The sequence below is a fragment of the Prionailurus viverrinus genome, chromosome A2 (assembly GCF_022837055.1).
Source record: "Prionailurus viverrinus isolate Anna chromosome A2, UM_Priviv_1.0, whole genome shotgun sequence".
NCBI classification, from domain to species: Eukaryota; Metazoa; Chordata; class Mammalia; order Carnivora; family Felidae; genus Prionailurus; species Prionailurus viverrinus.
In genome coordinates, this window is record NC_062562.1 from 140,053,042 (window position 1) to 140,072,520 (window position 19,479).

General features: G+C 38.2%; 1 protein-coding gene across 4 annotated transcripts in view; it reads left to right on the forward strand.

Moving 5' to 3' along the window:
• The window catches only part of PTPRZ1 (protein tyrosine phosphatase receptor type Z1), a 185,409-nt gene that overhangs the window by 147,542 nt on the left and 18,388 nt on the right, over nucleotides 1–19,479 (forward strand). For 2 of the 4 annotated variants that reach the window (XM_047849163.1, XM_047849165.1), the window contains exons 14-21: nucleotides 4,753–4,844; nucleotides 7,543–7,628; nucleotides 10,590–10,610; nucleotides 10,776–10,872; nucleotides 15,466–15,548; nucleotides 17,060–17,194; nucleotides 17,739–17,873; nucleotides 18,882–19,045. In XM_047849163.1, the coding sequence (XP_047705119.1) occupies nucleotides 4,753–4,844; nucleotides 7,543–7,628; nucleotides 10,590–10,610; nucleotides 10,776–10,872; nucleotides 15,466–15,548; nucleotides 17,060–17,194; nucleotides 17,739–17,873; nucleotides 18,882–19,045 (813 nt within the window). The remainder of the gene's footprint in view (nucleotides 1–4,752; nucleotides 4,845–7,542; nucleotides 7,629–10,589; nucleotides 10,611–10,775; nucleotides 10,873–15,465; nucleotides 15,549–17,059; nucleotides 17,195–17,738; nucleotides 17,874–18,881; nucleotides 19,046–19,479) is intronic. The other 2 variants (XM_047849164.1, XM_047849166.1) reach the window with 1 other exon arrangement.

Sequence of the window (19,479 nt, forward strand, 5' to 3'; positions counted from 1 at the left end):
ATAAAAAATTACTGTAAAGTGGTATAATAAGTCTTTTTTTTTTCTTTGTCTCTTTACCCAATTCAAAGCGGTCCCTGAGGTTTTGTGTAAGCCTTGAGAGAAAGCATGTTGTAGTCGGAAGACAGAACAAATCTGGATCCCTTCCCCATTTCTGCCTGGCATTTGTTACGTGGTCTTGGGCATGTCACTTATCCACCTGGGAACTGGTTTTCCTCTCTGTGCCATTTCGGGGGAAGGTTCACTAGATCATCTTTAAGATTGCAGTCCGAGCTTCTTTAGAGTTTCTGTGATGAATGCAGCATAATGAATAAATATGGTTTTATATTTGTATAAGGATCCAAAAAATGGAAATACATTTCTAGCTTTTAATTCCAAATACTTACTGTGATGAAAAGGTGTAAATCAAATAATCAGATTAACATTGATTGATAGGACCTATGTCTACAAGTTTAAAACAGTCATCACTTTTTTCATTATGGCTGAGTGATAATTAGCAAGAGACATAGTTATCAACACTTAGCACATAGACGTGAAGACATTCACTGCTTATACAGAACAGATGGACTATAGATATTGAATCTTGTCATACATTAAATAATGTGCCCTGAAATTATTTTCCAGATGTTTTAAGGTAGAATTTACATGAGCCAAGTCGTAAGTTTCTAAGATACAAAATGACTTCAGTAAGGAAGATTTTCAAAAAGTTCTTTTTAAAGAAGACAAAGGGCAAATTTTTGAGAGCTTTTTTAAGAGTTAAAAGCTAAAAACTATCAAAGGCATAATCAACAAAATGGCACTCCATCAAAAACAGTATAAAAAAGAACTTCCCATAGACAGTTGTTTTGGCTTTGGGGAGAGGGAGGAAGAGCAATATGAATTCTCTCATGGTCTGAAATTCAAATTTGTGAGTCACGCAGGGTAGCTACCAACCCAAAATGGAGGCCTCCCATGACCATGCTGCCTCTTAAGTCGAATGTCACTTCCTAGGTAGAACTGCACTATAAAGTGGACTGAATATAATACGTGTGACTTTCCTCAAAGCTTTATCCTACACTATTTTAATTTTGATTTTTCCCACTTACAAGTTTTTTGGTATGATTTTATAGCGTTCTTTTGTTATGCAAATAACACGATTGGACCACTTATTTGCTTAAACAACAAATACTTGTTTACATAGCTAAAAAGAGTAGAGTTGGTATTTATCCAGATCCTACAATGAATATTTAACATGTTAGACCCTAATACCAATAAGTTTCAACTTACCTTTTTCTATTCCATGCGGGCTGCCTTCTTCCCATTTTCTCAGAGCCATCCTCTATCTACTTATCCAGCCAGCCAGCCAGCCACCCATCCACCCGTCCATCCATCCATCTTCCTCTAGCTATATATATTTCACTTCTCCTTCCCAAATATCTTGAGATTTTAAGTTATCCCATTTGAAGCACAGGTAGTCAAGAAGTCTGGGATGCAGCTGAGTAACTTATGGTTGGTGGGATTTACTTGCTACTGGAAATCCATCTAATCATTAACACCTTGGCACTGTTTTCAGAGTTGGGCTTACATAAATCAGAAGACATGGCCCCATCTTTTAAAAAATATAATGAGGATATAGGCACAAAACAAATATATTGCAAGATAATTACCCTAACTAACAATCAGTAAAAAAAAAAAATATATTTAAAATCGTCTAGCAGAGAGTTCAGGAAGTGAAGGCCATCCTTGGATTAATTAAACATATTTTTCAAAATAGTCTTTGTAAAGGTGAAGGTGAATCAAAGTTTGTGTTGGGTGCAGTGAAAACAGAGAAACTGGAATGCTAGAGGCAGCTTAGGAATGAGAGGCTTTTTTTGCTTTAAGTTGACTCATTTATTTTGAGAGAGAGAAAGAGAGAGCAGGGGAGGGGCAGAGAGAGAGACTTCCAAGCAGGCTCCGCTCTGTCAGCGTAGAACGCAACACAGGACTCAGTCTCACAAACTGTGAGATCATGACCTGAGCTGAAATTAAGAGTTGGATGCTTAACCAACTGAGCCACCCAGGTGCCCCAGAAATGAAAGGCTTTTTCACGGAGAAGATACCATTGAGCTGCCTTTATGGAAGGTAGTACTCGTGAGTAAGGCATTTTGGTCAGGAGAACCATATTTGAAGCAGGGAGGAGAAAGTGAGGACAGGACAAGGCATATTTAGAGATCTACAACTTGTTTGTCTTTGTGGAGTATAAACTTCAAGAAGAAAGTCAAAAGGGGTGAGGGCCATAGATAGATAGCATGTAAGTACTGAAAGATCTTGGGCACCATTAGCTAAATAAAACCTGTCAGGTACAGAAATAGAGCCAAGACGTCAAAGTAACAGGGAGGTAGATTTTTGGCTTGATACCAAAAAAAATAACAGCAGGAGGCCTAACAGTGGGATGGGATGGCCTCCTCTTGCAGTACCATTTAGAGGTACTTAGAAGGAGTTTTCAGTTAGGACGAGAAAGCAATATGTGGCAACTAAAGGTGTCCTCATAAAGGACTCCTTGTCACCGGAGATGATCTTTCTATGTCAGAGATGCTGTCCAAGAAATTCTTCTGTCTGTGGTGATGTTGCACCAGGTTCCTTAAGACATTTTACAACTCTAAGATTCATTGAAAAATAAATAGAAACCCCTTTACCAGCTGGTGTAACCCCATTTTAGAGGAATCAAAGAGATTTAACTCTGTGATCTTAAAAGAGGTATCGAACCCAGTGTTTTCCTATTGTGTCAGAACATGCTACCAAACTTGCCCACTAGTTTCTGCTCTAGTCTGGCTTCACGTGGGCTCCAGTGGAGACTTTCAGTGGGACAGTTGAGCACGAGACCTGTGGCCCTCATCCCTCCCATTGTTCCTAGTCGGTTGTACTCTTTCCGCTTTCCAGGAGGTGAACCTGGCTCAGGCCCCCTCGACATTGGATTCGACACGCAGTCATCTTCCTCCCGTACCACCTGTTCTCACTAGAAGACATGCTTGTGTTGTCTTGATCGTGTCCTCTTGTCAAAGGCTTATACGATCCCAGCAGGGGGCTAGTCCTTACTATGCACGTTGTTGCTTTTGGGTGGTTCTGTTGGTTTTTGTTTGTTTTTCTGGGTTTGTTTTTTGGTTTCTTGGTTTTTTTGCTTGTGACATTAAGATTATAAATAAACTACATGATTTTATACTAGTCATAGCAGTGAATTCATTGAACAAATATTTTGGGGCACAGGCAACTTTAAGTTTGGGGGGACTTACTGCTGTTCTTTGCACTGAGGCATAACACTGCATTAAGTCAGACCACCTTGCCTTTGCAGGGCTCACATTCTGATGAGGGACGACCAACTAAAAACATGTAAGACAAATACATAAGTAAGGATTTTCGGAAAGTGCTAAGTGCCATAAAGCTGGCAAAAGGCCAAAGCATAGTGATGTGGTGGGATGAGCTGGTACTTTTAGTTACCATGGTCAGGGAAGGATTGTCACAGGAAGTACAAAAACAATGGGAAGGAGGCAGGTGGCCAGAAGAAACGTCAAGAGCCAAGGCCCCAAGGTGACATTGATGGAGCCTCTTGGAAGGAGGAGCAGAAGACCAGTGTGGGCCTGAGCCTGGTAGTAGAGGATGTTGGAGAGGACCCCAGAGGCAGGTGGGGGAGGACCAGGTCATAGAGGGTCTTATAGCCCTTGATGAAATAACTGAATATCATTCTGATTCCACTGGGGAAGCCACTGAAGAATTTTACACAGGGAACTGATTACTGAAAGAATGTTACAGTTGAGGTGTGTCCTCATAAGAACAAATGTTACGTTAAAGCTCATTAGATAAATATCTTGTAGCTTGAATCTTAAATGGAAAGTGAGATTGGCATCTTTACTCACACAGATATTTCTAGTTAAACTTAAATACTCATGAATAACATTTCATATAAATTAAATGACCCACATCAAAGAGTGTCATTAGCAGTTTTAATTATCTAAATTTTTTTAATTAAGTGTGGTTTGCATCAGTTTAAAGCAGCAGTTGGTTCTTTGCTCTTCTCAATAGTTTGTGGTCTGCTCTTACCAGATGTTACTCTTATTATCTGAATGAAAATAGATTCAGGTGACATCGTAGGTCATAGTTGTCGTTGATTCCAAATATATTCATTCTCAAAACGCTCATCAACAAGGCTAGCATCTGTTGGAAAGAAAATCACGCCTGTTTTTGGTTACATGCTCATTATTTCCTCACTTTGTTCTGTCATTACTGCATTCTCATGCTCTCAGTATAAAGCTGCCTTCCTTGTCCATCAAAATATCACCGCTGTCAAATCTCACTTCCACAGTCATAGCTACCTTTTCCTAGCAGCTGAATGGCTCAGAAAGGTGTGGTCACTTAATTATGGAGTGAAAAGAACTCTGGGCCTGGTTTCTCTTCCACTCTGGTCCAGTCCCCTGTTGCTGGTATATAGCAACAGTGGGAGAGTAACCAGGGTGATGAGGTGTCCTTATCCTAGCAAGATACTGTTGGGTACCAGCTACGACTGCAAATGCCACCTCTGCTTTCAGCGTGTGTCTGGTATCTACTCACTCGTATGCATCTGGCACATGTAAAACTGAGATAAACTTGGAGGCCATACAATTCTTTAATGCTTTGTGTTTTGTAAAATACAGATTCCCATTTATGTTTTAATTCTGGAGATTTCTGTCGTAATTTTCAAGCAGTTTTCAGCTCAGAAGTTGTCTTGTGGCAGCTAGTACATAAATTGCTTTCTTTTCTTTCCAGGAAATGCTTTCAGACCGCACACTTTTATTTAGAGGACAGTACCTCCCCTCGAGTAATATCCACACCTCCAACACCTGTCTTTCCAACTTCAGGTAATAGCTTAAGGTGTGACCATAAGTAGCTGGTAGATGTTGAATGGAAAGCATATGCTGGAAGGTTTGTCCCTGTTGCAGTGCTTTGTAAATGGCTCTAACGTAGACGAGTAATACTTCTGAGTTGCCCAAAGTATTTATTACAGCCGGGTGTCAGGCACCCAGGTTTCTGCCTTGTTCTCATTAATTTTGGACATTCTTAGCCAGGTAGACAATATGGCAAAATAACTCAAGACTGTTCAGATATAATGTTAACATGAACATAGCAATAAAAGATTATTTAAGAATAAGGGTGACCTTCGTCGTTTCCGTTACTTAAATGGAAACCTGAACAACAAAAGTCAGGATAAAGCAATGCAGTAAGGGTGAATAGGACAAAATAACAAAAGTAAGGATAAAGTTTCGTTTCCTTCTGATCATCTGAAATTATGTGAGAAAATCTCCCTTAATTATGTTAGAAAAAAAACTGTAAAATGGTGGGGTAGAAGGAAAACATGAGCGCACAAAGAAATGTGTAATTGCCTGAAATACTTAAAGCCACAATGTCAAACAGTTTGAGTACCTGGGGAAATATCGACTATTTTTAGCAGAACTTACCTGGTTAACAATACTCAAGAATTAGCCAGGGTCATTTTGACTGAGACGTCCATTGACCCTGGAGTTCACACTGTAAGATCACAGACACTTATTTAATTAACATTTCATAACATTTCAGAATGAAAAGCAGTAACAATAAAGGAATTGCCTAGAAAAATGTGAACTTTGGAGGAAGCCCCTGAAGGATAGAGGAAGAAATAAAGACACAGAAAACCACCAAACCAAAATAGAAGGGAAAAAATTGACAACGTGGCTATTTTACAGAGACCTCCTTTTAAATTGATACTCTTTAGGTTATTGTTAGAGGCCCAAGTTCCACAAGATGTCATTTTCTGAAATCTCGTGATTTAAAAAACATAAAAAACAAAACAAAGAGAAGCAATTTCTGTGTAATTCTCAGCAGGCATAGGAATTAGAAGTGTTTGGCTCTTTCCCGTCTTTTGTCCACTCTGAGTCTTTAGCCATCACTGTCTTATTTCTGGGTTTTTTTCTGTTAAAATTCTGTACAGTTATTTGAGTACAGCACAGTTTCTCATCAGCATATTAAGAGTTGTGAGATTGACAGCTCTCTGTTATCTGTTGCATTTTGATTCACTTCACTTTCAAACATACCTCTTCTACAGACTCCCCCCAGCATGTGGGAGCACATCAACATGATATTATCCGAAATATCCAAAGTCCAGTGTAATTTATTATTAGCAGTAAATAATCCCAAATCAGGACCTTGCCCAGGAAACCCAGAATCTCCTGTTCTACTTCTCAGAAGGGTTGTGATCAAGGGCACTTCCTCATTTCACCTGTGCTCCAGATCACCCAAATAAGCACCTTTTCATGTACGATCAGAAATTGGATATGTTGGTCTCACTCACTTGCAGACCAGTCTGTGAAAGAACTAACCAAAATACACAACTGTAAATAAAAAGTAGTCAGTTTGTGAAAAGAGGTTAGGTGTGCAGGATAATATCTATGGGTTTGAAGGACCTTTACCAGAAGAACTGATGATTTAGATGTGACAAGCTATTTCTGTTTTCTTGTCTAATTATAAAAGCTACTTCCAGGGAAGATCCTTCCGTAGATGTGAAGGCAGATTTGCACCTTTGTCTAGTGTTTCTTACGCTTAATTCAGTTTTAGTATTCAGGTACACTCACGGAAGGGAGAGAACAGATGGATTCTACTTTTTTAAAAAATCAACAAATTCTTGGTAACTGAAGCTTCAAAATATTAAAGGGCCTAGATGCTGAACATCTGTTGATGTAAATAAGTGTTTCTAGAGAAATGTGTTTGATGTTTCCTTGTCAGAGAAATCACTTGTGAAATCGCATACTGTGAACTAGTGATATGTTTAATCTAAGAAAGTCTTTCCAGAGGAGGGAAAGAGAAAAAACAGAGCCAGTTAAAATAATTTGGCCCCTTCACAATTAATTAACAGATCCAATGACATTGTTTACATAGCATATTTTTAAGTAAGAATTCCTGAAATTTTACATATTAAAAGTCCCAAAGGTTTTTGACGTTATCCTTAATGAATAGTCTGCATGTCAATGTTTTCTATTATTTGTAGAGAAAAATAAAAAATGTTTTTGAATGTAAACATCTGACTATATAACTGTAAAACATTAAACTATGTTAAATTGAAATTATACCACATATTATGTTTACTTCTTGGTAAAATTGAAAATATATTATTTCTGCATTTTTTTTACCCAGAACTCACATTCGTGTTAATGTATTAAATGTAAATGCAACTTCTACTCATGTTAAAGAATGTTATCCATAAAAAGATGCAGTCCTTTGATAAGATGTGAGGCTTTGGTGGAATTTATCATTTAACGTTAAAAATTCTTGTTTCTTTAGAGTATGAAAGGAAAAGAGATTCGTGATCAAATCAGAATTATATAATGCAAGTTATTGATAGTAAATACAGAGAAACTTGGTAACCATTGCTTAATGTTTCATTGGATGCTGAGATTCACTCGGGATTGTAGGAATGCTTGAACTTTGAAGTTGCTTTAGAAGAAGGCATTTTATAAATCTTTGTGAGAGGCATATTCCTTTCTGTTGAATTATCTTTTCCAAACAAATTGTTTTTTATTTACTTAGATGATGTTGGAGCGATTCCAATAAAGCACTTTCCAAAGCATGTTGCAGACTTACATGCAAGTAGTGGGTTTACTGAAGAATTTGAGGTATGATTTTAATAAACTTATTTGAAATAATACAAAAAAAGTAAATTGAATAGCAGTAGGCTATTTCTTGACCTAAAAACATTGAAACTATTTTCACTTCTAGAAAGAATACTAGTTCCATAATCACTTATGTGTTTAAGAGATGTGTTATGATTACCATATAATGTAGAAAATTGGTTTTCCATTTTAAAAACCAAGTCATACTAGTAAAAAAAAAAACATTTTTAATTTTCTCCCCTAAAGTACAGAATTCCAGTATCCTTCTTTTAATCTGAATTAGTAACACTGATTCTTTTTAATTTCCTAAATTATATAAATTATACTAAACTACTAAATTTCACGATTTTCAAGCAAAGTACTTATAAACTCTCAGTTTTCCACCATTGTAAGTACAGAAGCATTTCATTTACAAGGTATAATACAAGTAATAAATATTATACAAGGTAAGGTCCCATCTTCTTAAGAAAATATGCATTTCTAAAAAACATTTCAACTGCACAATCAGTAAAAATTTTTCTAGCAATGTTCCGTAAAATACTCATATTTAGAAGTGGCAAAGAAATTTGCTGCAAATTTACCATGGCGCACTGAACCTTCAGTTAAGCAGATTTTTCAAAACAGGGTACTGTAAGCCCAGAGTTAACAATGACAACCACAAAAAAATAAAAGTTACCATTATGCAGCACTCCTTAATAATGCCAGTCCTTGTACTAAATGCTTTTATATTTAGTCTTCACCCAGCTCTAGAAGTTATTTGTTTTTATTTCTATTCATACTACTGATGAAATCAACTTCCACAGAAGTTAATTAACAAGTCATACCTAGCAGGGCTAGACCACTCACCGTGATGAGCACCAAGTAATGTGTAGAATTGTCGAATCGTTGTACTGTACGCCTGAAAATAATATAGCATTACATGTTAATTATGCTTCAGTTTAAGTAATTAATTTCTAAAAATAGCAGTGCTGGGTTTCAAACGTAGGTCCGTGATTTTAAAACACATGTACATACTTTAAACAAATTTTTTTAAGTTTATTTATTTATTTTGAGAGACAGAGAGAGAGGAAAGGGCAGGGAGAGTATCCCAAACAGGCTCTGCACTATCTGCACAGAGCTTGACTTGAGGCTTGAACCCACAAACTGTGAGATCATGACCTGAGCCGAAAACAAGAGTCAGATGCTTAACAGATGGAACCACGTAGGCGCCTCCGTGGCCTACCTACATTTTCCATTGCAGAAAGCAAGGGATCTTCAGCCTTCCCTCTGGCCCCTCCCTTCTAAGAAGTGTCACATTGCTTTTCTGTCTCCCCTTCAACCCGGAAGTGCTCTATGGACCTCCCCCTCTGAAGCACTTTGAACTCTGATCCTGATGAGAGAGTGTCCCACTCTCCCCTTGCACCCCGCAACTGCTTCCCAGGAGTCACATCAACCAAGATATATTTAGGGAAGGAAAATGCCGTAGGTTAGAAAGCTTTAAGAAATCAAAGGAAATAGAAGTGAAATGTGATATATTTTCACTAAATGAAAAATAATAGTAGCCAATTCATTTAATTTTAAAAGAAATCTAAGTCATAGCTACACTGAAATAGCGGTGTGAGGTAATGACCAAGTAAAGTGGAATAATATAAAGAATTACGTATTTAAAACATCAAATTATTTTTTCTTACTGTAATAGAGGTTAGAGGGTGGGTGGTACCTTGTTAACTCACAGAAACTATCAGGCTCAGAAACAAAATCGCAATTGAAAGAGGGAGAATGGGTCAAGGATCTAATTTTCCAAATTTTAAAAATCACGAGGAAAAGTAGATAATTTATAATAAAACTTGCTGCTAACATATGCACAAAGGCAGATTCATAGTTTTTACAACCATAAAATAATTTTCAATATTATGAAGCAGCTCATGATTAAATTAATAAAATAGCCTCACATTTTTACTCAAAATTGTATTCTTAATTCCATTGCTCTTATCTCACAGTCTGATTCAAGAAAACGTTTCATTAACTTAAGAATTAGTTTAACAACTGGTAATACTATGCCTTTTAAGTTCATAACATGAAATTGTTTGTAAATCTAGAGTGAGAAGGGCTTGCTGTACTTGCTGTAGAAGAGGCCTTAAAGGGTTATCTGGACAGAGGCTGGGCCATTTGCAGAGGAGTCAGATTCACATTTGGGCTATATACTTTCTCAAAAATTATAAAGGTTTTATCTTATTATCTTAATGCTAAATAATTATAAATTCCTACCTAATGTATTTAGATAGAAAACATCTCTGAAAAGGATTTTAATTCATTTTAAAAGATAATTGGCAGAAATAATTTTTCTGTACCCATGGAAGTTTAAATTAAAAAGAAGTCTACTCATTAAATATGTAGAAAGTAATGCTATCAAAATCAAAATGATATAATATGTGTGATAAAAAAAAATTAGAAGAATTTGTAATGTTCTGACAATGCTAAATCTGTTACAGACCACCAAATAGGAAGATATTTACTCTTTAAAATTACCCTAAATAAATAAAATGTATATATATATATATATATATATATATATATATATATATATATGTGTGTGTCACTAATTCAGAGTTTCAAATAGTGCTATCGTGGTCAAAATAAAATGTTATTTGGATATTAGCAAATCTGACTAATCCAACAAAATGTGCCATCAAATATATGGTTTTTCTCATCTGCATTTTTTATATTCATCATATTATTATACCACCGTACCCTTTTAAAAGTGTTATTTTTTTCCTTTTACATAATTTTAAGGTTCAAACTGTTAGAAGTTTCTATTTGCATGCAACTGTTTGAAACATTCTGTTTTTTTGCTATTTGACAAATGTATTTATTGCATGATCATAGTTTTCCATTGTAAACCTAATATGAACGCTTTTTTTTCTCATTTGTCGTGTGCTGTGGAATTTGATTTCTTTACTTTTTTGGCATTCATTCCCTCATTAGACACTGAAAGAGTTTTACCAGGTAAGGCATTATTTCGCTGCATTTTCTTTTAGCCAAGAAATAGTTATAACATGTAAAAAAAATTGGGGGGGATAGACTAATTTGTTTTGTCCTCTACATTATATTTTGAAGGCACTTTGTTTGAAAGGATATGTGTTAAAATGTTATACATAAATTTCTTTACAGGAGGTGCAGGGCTGTACTGCGGACTTAGGTATCACAGCAGACAGCTCCAATCACCCAGACAACAAGCACAAGAACCGCTACATAAATATCGTTGCCTGTAAGTATCTCCTTAATGCAGACCTGACATTATCAGGGTCACTCTCGTGCTACTTAGCGCTGTCTGGCAGTCTGACGGCAGACCTCAGTAGAGCTGTGTCAGGGGCTTTGGCATCAGGCAGTAAGACTTCTGTTAGACAGTACATAGCATTCTACTGCTCTGACTAAAATACATTCTGCAATTAGTGATAGGTTTCTTTAAGTTTCTTTTTATTTATTTCGAGAGAGAGAGAGAGAGAGAGCACAAGCAGGGGAAGGGCAGAGAGAGGGAGACAGAATCCCAAGCAGGCTGCGCACGGGCAGCACAGAGCCCGATGTGGGGCTCAGACTCAAGAACCGTGAGATCATGACCTGAGCTGAAGTCAAGAGTCAGACGCTTAACCGACTAAGCCACCCAGGCACCCCAATGATGTGTTTCTTGTAAACAAAACAAACTGAAATGTTAATCCAGGCCTTTCTTCAGACATGATGGGCTATAAATCTGTTCTTACAGTGTCTGTCATTATTTATATTCCCTGTTCCTATTTTCACTTCAGATCTGTTTACTTCTATGTGAGTTTACTAATCAAATGAGATTTTCTTTAGATTTTATTTTTCCTTCTACCCTTTTCCTCCCTTTCTTGCCATTCGTCCCAGGGTGCTACAATGGGCTAGTTGGTTTCTTTTTTTTTTTAATGTTTTATTTATTTTTGAGAGAGAGAGAGAGAGAGAGAGAGAGAGAGAGAGCACACTAGTAGGGGAGGGGCAGAGAGAGAGGGAGACACAGAATCCGAAGCAGACTCCAGGCTCTGCAGAGCTGTCAGCACAGAGCCCGACGCGGGGCTTGAACTCATGAACTGCGAGATCATGACCTGAGCCGAATTTGGACGTTTTAACCAACTGTACCACCAGGGGCCCCTAGTTGGATTGTTTTTATTCCTTCTTTCCCTTTATTTCCTTCTCTGTTCTTTCTTTTTTTCCTCAATGACTAGCTGTCTCTTTTGTTTAATGCAAATTTACCTATTTTTCCTATGAAATTAGTCTTCCTTCTATCTTCTTACAGCACCTCATGTTTACACATGTTCCCTTTTATTTTCTTTATATTCCCCCTCCATCTCTTGAAATCCATCCACATCCCATCCCCTGAAAATTATACCTTTTCTCCTTCCTTTTATATTCAGTGGGTCTCCCTGAATCCTATGAACACCAGCTTGGTTATTTAAATTCCAGTTCTTTTCTAGTTTCTGGAAGCCAAGAAACCGTATTCCCCTTTTAAAGAAGTTTTTATATACATCCCAGTTAGTTAACATACAGCATAATATTAGTTTCAGGTGTACAATAGAGTGATTCAACACTTGAACACAACACCTGGTGCTCATCACAAGTGCTCTCCTTAATCCCCATCACTTATTTCACCCGTCCCCCCCCCCCCCTCACCTCCCCTCTGGTAACCATCAGTTTGTTCTCTGTAGTTAAGAATCTGTTTCTTGGCTTGTTTCTCTCCCTTTGCTCCTTTGTTGTGTTTCTTACATTCACATGAGTGAAATCATATGGTATTTGCCTTTCTCTGACTGACTTATTTCACTCAGCATAATACTTTACGTCTGTCCATGTCATTGCAAATGGCAAGATTTCATTCTTTTTTTATGGCTGAGTAATATTCCTGTGTGTGTGTGTGTATGTATATGTATGTGTAATGTATATATATATCTGTGTGTGTGTGTGTGTATACATACACACAAAAACACTAATTCAAAGGGATACATGCACCCTGATGTTCAAGGCAGCATATATATATGGTATATATATCATACCTTCTTTATCCATTCATCAGTTAGTGGACACTTAGGTTGTTTCCATAATTTCACTATAGTAGATAATGCTGCCTTGAACATCAGGGTGCATGTATCCCTTTGAATTAGTGTTTTTGTATCCTTTGGGTAAATACCTAATAGTGCTCTTGCTGGATCATAGGGTAGTTCTATTTTTAACTTGTTTTTATGCTTTTTTTTAACTTGTTTTATTTTTTATTTTTTTAAATTTACATCTAAATTAGTTAACATATAGTGCAACAATGATTTCAGGAGTAGATTCCTTAATGCCCCTTACCCATTTAGCCCATCCTCCCTCCCACAACCCCTCCAGTAACCCTCAGTTTGTTCTCCATATTTATGAGTCTCTTCTGTTTTGTCCCCCTCCCTATTTTTATATTATTTTTGTTTCCCTTCCCTTAAGTTCATCTGTTTTATCTCTTGAAGTTCTCATATTAGTGAAGTCATATGATTTTTGTCTTTCTCTGACTAATTCCATGTAGTTGCAAATGGCAAGATTTCATTCTTTTTGATTGCTGAGTAATACTCCATTGTATATATATACCACACCTCCTTTTCCATTCATCCATCGATGGACATTTGGGCTCTTTCCATACTTTGGCTATTATTGATAGTGCTGCTATAAACATAGGGGTGCATGTGTCCCTTCGAAACAGCACACCTGTATCCCTTGGATAAATGCCTAGTAGTGCAATTGCTGCATCGTAGAGTAGTTCTATTTTTAGTTTTTTGAGGAACCTCCATACTGTTTTCCAGAGTGGCTGCACCAGCTTGCATTCCCATCTATTTTTAACTTTTTGAGGAACCTCCATACTGTTTTCCATAGTGGCCACACCAGTTTGCATTCCCATCAACAGTACAGAAGGGTTCCCATCTCTCCACATTTTGCCAACACCTGTTGTTTCTTGTGTTGTTGATTTTAGCCATTCTGACAGGTGTGAGGTGATATCTCATGGTAGTTTTGATTTGCATTTCCCTGGTGATGAGTGATGTTGAACATCTTTTCATGGGTCTCTGTGTCTTTGGAAAAATGTCTATTCATGTCTTCTGCCCATTTTTAATTGGGTTATTCATTTTGGGGGGAGGAGGATTGAGTTGTGTCAGTTCTTTATATATTTTAGATACTAACATTTAATTATCACAGTTTCTTAAAATTTTTTTTTACATTTTTTTTTATTTTTGAGTGACAGAGGGAGAGCACAAGTGTGGGACGGGCAGAGAGAGGGAGACACAGAATCCGAAGCAGGCTCCAGGCTCCGAGCTATCAGCACAGAGCCGGATGCGGGGCCCAAACCCACAAACTGTAAGATCATGACCTGAGCTGAAGTCGGACGCTTAACTGACTGAACCACCCAGGCACCCCTAATCATCACATTTTCTTAAATAGTTTGGACAGATGCTGCTTCCTTCCTACAGGGCTCACACAGATTTTTATTAGAAAGTTTTAGTAGCACGTTCTGCTTCATGTTTGTCCCCCTCAACCAAAGCAACGCTCCTGGCTGCACATAAAAACTCAGTTGCTTCTTGGAGAGGGTGAAGTTATCAAATGATTCCTTCTACAAGCTAAATAGAAAGCACCTACCAGGTAATTAAGAAGGGGATGGAGACTAACATTTGTTGTATACCTTCCTCATGCCTAGCTCTGTAAATATATTAGTTCATTTAATCCCTAAGATAATCCTGCACAATAATACTATTGTAGATACTATTGTAGACTTGAAGAAAAACAACCCAGAAAATTTGCCCAGTAATACCCCTCTGAAAGTATTAGAACCAAAATACAAAAAACAAAAACACCAGGTCAGCCTGGCACCAAGCCCATCTCTCCATTGCCACATATATCTATTTCTGTAATACATTCCCTGCACTTGGTGAGCTGCTGTTGTCACAGAAGCATTACAATCAGAATGTCTCTCTAATTGTCATGGTTTGGAATGTATTCACTTCTTCATCCTTGAAAAGAATAAATAAATTCTGCCCCGTGAAACTACCAATTTTCCTGCTAGTAACACTTTGCTTTCTTATTATATCGCTCCTCCAAGTCCATATAATCTCCCTGTAGATCCAAAGGTAATCTCAACCTCCTCATTTCAACATATCTTAATTGCCTTAGTACACCATGTATAAGTTACCATAGTTTTCACCCCCTTTAAATAGACAGTGTGGGACCCATGCGCCCTGTTCTTGGGCAGCCATTCTCCTGCCTGGCTGTGCACTAGCAGGTCTTTGAGGTTGTCCCCTTGAAAGAGCTGTTTGCTCTAACCATTCAAAGAAACTTCCTAAGTCCCTTCTCCTTCTCTGTCTACCTTCTCTTCCTCCACCAGCCTCCAGTTCAGAGTGCACATGCTGTCTTCCTTCCTTAGCTTTCTAAGACGCCACAACACTCTTCTCTCCCTGTCAACTGTTCACAGCCCCAAGATCCATCTTTGGAAACCATCTAAGATGCCAATGTCGCATTCCAACCATTATGAAAACGTTTATTATCATCCCAAACTAACACAATCTCTGTCTTCAAGTGCCCCCCTCACACTTTGCACCACGCTTGACACCTGAACATATTCTTTCTATATATCTGTTCTCATCATCTGCATTAGAAACCTTGTTGAAAGCAGAAGCACTTGTTGTATTTGTCACCTCTGTAATCCGTAAAACCTACTGAAAGTAAATTATATTTGCATTGATTTTAATTGTATTTGATGTACCATTATGTAAACATAAATGTCCTTTGTGCTGAAAATTCATCCATGCTATAGTGAAATATTTTCTTTTTTTTTTTATTACAGATGATCATAGTAGGGTTAAGCTTGCACAACTTGCTGAGAAAGATGGCAAACTGACTGATTACATCAATGCCAATTATGTTGATGTAAGCATGCTTCCATTGGGACGTTTATGGAGATTATATTAGACCATGAATTTATTACACCACTGTGCTGTACTTATACTAGTGCTCAATACATGTTATCTGACAGGTAATAAACAATACAAATCAGCAGTAGGACATCCCACAGCTAAAGGATTTCAGATTGAATAACGTTCAAGCCCTATACGTGCTTTCTCTCATAGGTGAGAGAGGTAATTCAGGCTGGGAATGCACGTTCAAGGTAGAATATATATATATATATATATATATATGTATGTACATGTATATGTGTATATATATATATGTATATACATGTATATGTGTGTGTATATATGTGTATGTGTGTGTATATATATATGTATATGTGTGTGTATATATATATATATGTACATGTACACATATATACATACACATTTGACATTTGGATAGGTTTATAACTCCTTAACTGTGAGGGTCAGGACTAGTGCTTATTTTGAATGTCCCACAGTTCCTAGCACCGTATTGTGTAAGGAGCAGGTGATCAATAAATCCTGACTGAGAAGTTCTGAAGGTAATCCTGGCTAAAAGGCAGACATGTGATTACTAAGCTGCTTATCAGCCTTATCATCTCTGGCACTTCTCAGGATACACAGCTATGTGGGGCTTATTAGCAATCTCCAGGGACCCCAGACCACTGACTGATTTACTCGGTTTTCACTGTGGTCAGTTGAATGTCAAAGGAGCTCAGTTACTTTCCTGACACTGACCTTGCAGTCTAGCTGCCTTCAGGCTTTATGCTGTGTGGAACAGTTAATTCAAAGAAGTGAGCACCCCAAAATACAGGGTGTCTTTGTTAGAGGCGGCGCTTCATGCTTCCGGAGGAGGCAATGTGTACGGCAGATCCAATGTGGGCTTTGGAGTTCGAACTGGTTTTGAGTCCCAGCCCTGTCACTGGGTAGCCATGAAAGCTTGGAAAGCCACTTAATGCCCCTGAGCTTCTCCTCATCTCCAGATCAAGGATGACGCTTCCATTATGCATGCAGATTAAGGATGCAGGTTCATGTTCATAAACCGTCTCAGGTAACAGTGGGTGCTCAGTGAAGGATAGCTATTAGTTATTAGCATTGCTTAGTACCGCCAAGGAGAGGGTAGGGAGACAACCAGAGGCTTCCTGACTGCTGTAGACAGCTGAGCCCCAATGCCCGATATGCATTTCAAAGCAGTATACACACAATTCAAGACCAGCATAGTAAATAGATTAGATTAATTTAGATTAAATGTACTTGGACTAAAGGTGCAGAGAATAGTGTCTGTGCCAAGGCACAAAGAACTTTCTATATTTTTTAACAAAGATCATAGGTAAATGATTATTATTTTTGCTAGTACTATCGAGTTTTCCAGCATTGCAAGATTACTTTTTATGGTTCTTCTCTTATAGGAAAAAAATATGCTGACCTTAAAAACTTACATATTGCACAATAAAATGGCATAAAAAGAGCAATTTAGTAAAAAATGTTTGTAATTTGTCTCTTCAGGGTTACAACAGACCAAAAGCTTACATTGCTGCCCAAGGCCCACTGAAATCCACAGCTGAAGATTTCTGGAGAATGATATGGGAGCATAACGTGGAAGTTATCGTCATGATAACAAACCTCGTGGAGAAAGGAAGGGTATGTAGGTAATCTGTGATCTCATCCCCACAATGGTAATCAGAAGTGCTTTAAGTTGCTTTTAATGGGCTCGGCATTAGGAAGCAGGTGAGGTTATGAAGACTGATCAGGATTCCTCTCTAGTTAAAGTTTGACGGCTAATGGGGAGTTTAACATTTGTAATTAAAGTTTCACTATAAATCAAGCTATCTGCTACTTAAATGCATTCTTCATACTGTGAAAAAAAAAGTAATTGGGGCTCATTGCAAAGCAATGTAGAGCAAAACAGATTTTAATTCACAGGAGCTGGATTCTAACCCCGACTTTGTAGTGACTCAGTTCATCTGGTCTCTATTTCTTCATCTGAAAGGGGGAAGTTTGGACCAGATCATCTCAAGTTTCTCAGCTCTGTAATTTTGTCCCTGGTCTCTTCCAAAACTACTCCCCCATCACATAGAAAAGGAAATGTTTGAAAGAACCGGGAAGCCCGTTCCTGTCCCAGTGTCAGACCTCTCCAGATTTCAGGGTAACACTTATGTTGAGCCTTTTACTTTCTCTTTTGCAGAGAAAATGTGACCAGTATTGGCCTGCCGATGGCAGTGAAGAGTACGGGAGCTTTCTGGTCACTCAGAAGAGTGTGCAAATGCTTTCCTATTATACTGTGAGGAGTTTTACTGTGAGAAACACAAAGATAAAAAAGGTGAGTCCACAAATGAAGGTCATCATCAATTGAGTGATACATCTGGTCTTTTTTTAAGTGCGTGGATGACACAACTCAGGGGAGGCTAAAACTCTCTCTGTGTATAATATAACTAAAGGCATTGAGAGTTCTTCTCATAACCACACCTCATTCCCAAAGGTTTCTGCTAAGTCTCTAAATGCCAGCCAAGGCTTTGGAGCCAGATTGGTCATGGTGCCAGTGGCTGCAGTGGATTTGATGCCCAAGGGAAACTTCCTTCCCCATGTGATACCTGCACATGCAACCAGAAATAGGGGAGATCAAAATTTTAGGGGAAGAAAAAAACAGTGATACATTAATCAGGGTTCTCCAGAAAAATGTGTGTGTACGTGAGAGAGAGAGAGAGAGAGAGAGAGAGAGAGATTAAGAGAGAGAGAGAGACTTTTTAAGCAATAGACTCCATGCCAGAAATTCAGACAAGGTTTTTATATTTTAGTCTCAAGGAGAATTCCTCCTCCTTCAGGAAACCTCATTCTTTGTTCTTAAGGCCTTCAGTTAATTGGATGGGGTGTACTCACATCAGGGACTGTGATCTGCTTTACTTGAAGTCTACTAATTTAAATGTCAGTCACTCCTAAAAAATACCTTGACAACGGGGAGGCACCTGGCTGGCTCAGTCAGCGGAGTATACAGGTCTTGATCTCGGGCTTGTGAGTTCGAGCCCCATGATAGGTGTAGAGATTATTTTTTAAAAGTCTTGAAAAAAAAATGTCTTGGAAAAAAACACAAACCTTGACAGGAACATCTGGTGTGGCTGGTGTTTGACCAAACTACTGACTACCATAACCTAGCCAAGTTAACACATAAAATTAACCGTCACAAATGCCGATGTATTTTTTTTTTTTTTTTGCCTCTTTATATACCACCAAAATCAAGTTGATAGTTAAGGACCCATGTGTGTGCATGTGTGTGTTTCTCTGCGTACACATTCGTGTGTGTTCCTGTTACAAGCTGTCTGAACTCTTCCAGGGCTCCCAGAAAGGAAGACCCAATGGGCGTGTGGTAACACAGTACCACTACACGCAGTGGCCTGACATGGGAGTGCCAGAGTACTCGCTGCCAGTGCTGGCCTTTGTGAGAAAGGCGTCCCACGCCAAGCGCCACGCGGTGGGGCCTGTTGTTGTCCACTGCAGGTGAGCCTCAGGGGTGCGTTTCTAAACCCACAGAATGGCTTCTGCTGACAGAAAGGGAAGCCGTGGAACAAAGGTTTTGCCGAATTGGAATGCTTTCACGAAGTAAGGGGAATGAAACTACGTGCCCATTTTCAAAAGTATTGATCACGGGGGAGTGAGTGCACCAGACTCAGATTCTGATTGCTAAATATTTCAAAGCACCAGGTATTTTTATGATGTTTATTATTCTATTTGATTGTTGAATTGGACTTTTAACTTATTAAATGTGTGAGACAGGAGGAACAGCGTTTTGTCATTAAACATTTATTACAACATAATGTCATGGGATAAGAGTGCTTAAGACTTGGGGCGCCTGGGTGGCTCAGTCAGTTAAGCATCTGACTTTGGCTCAGGTCATGATCTCACGGTTCGTGAGTTCGAGCCCTGCATGGGGC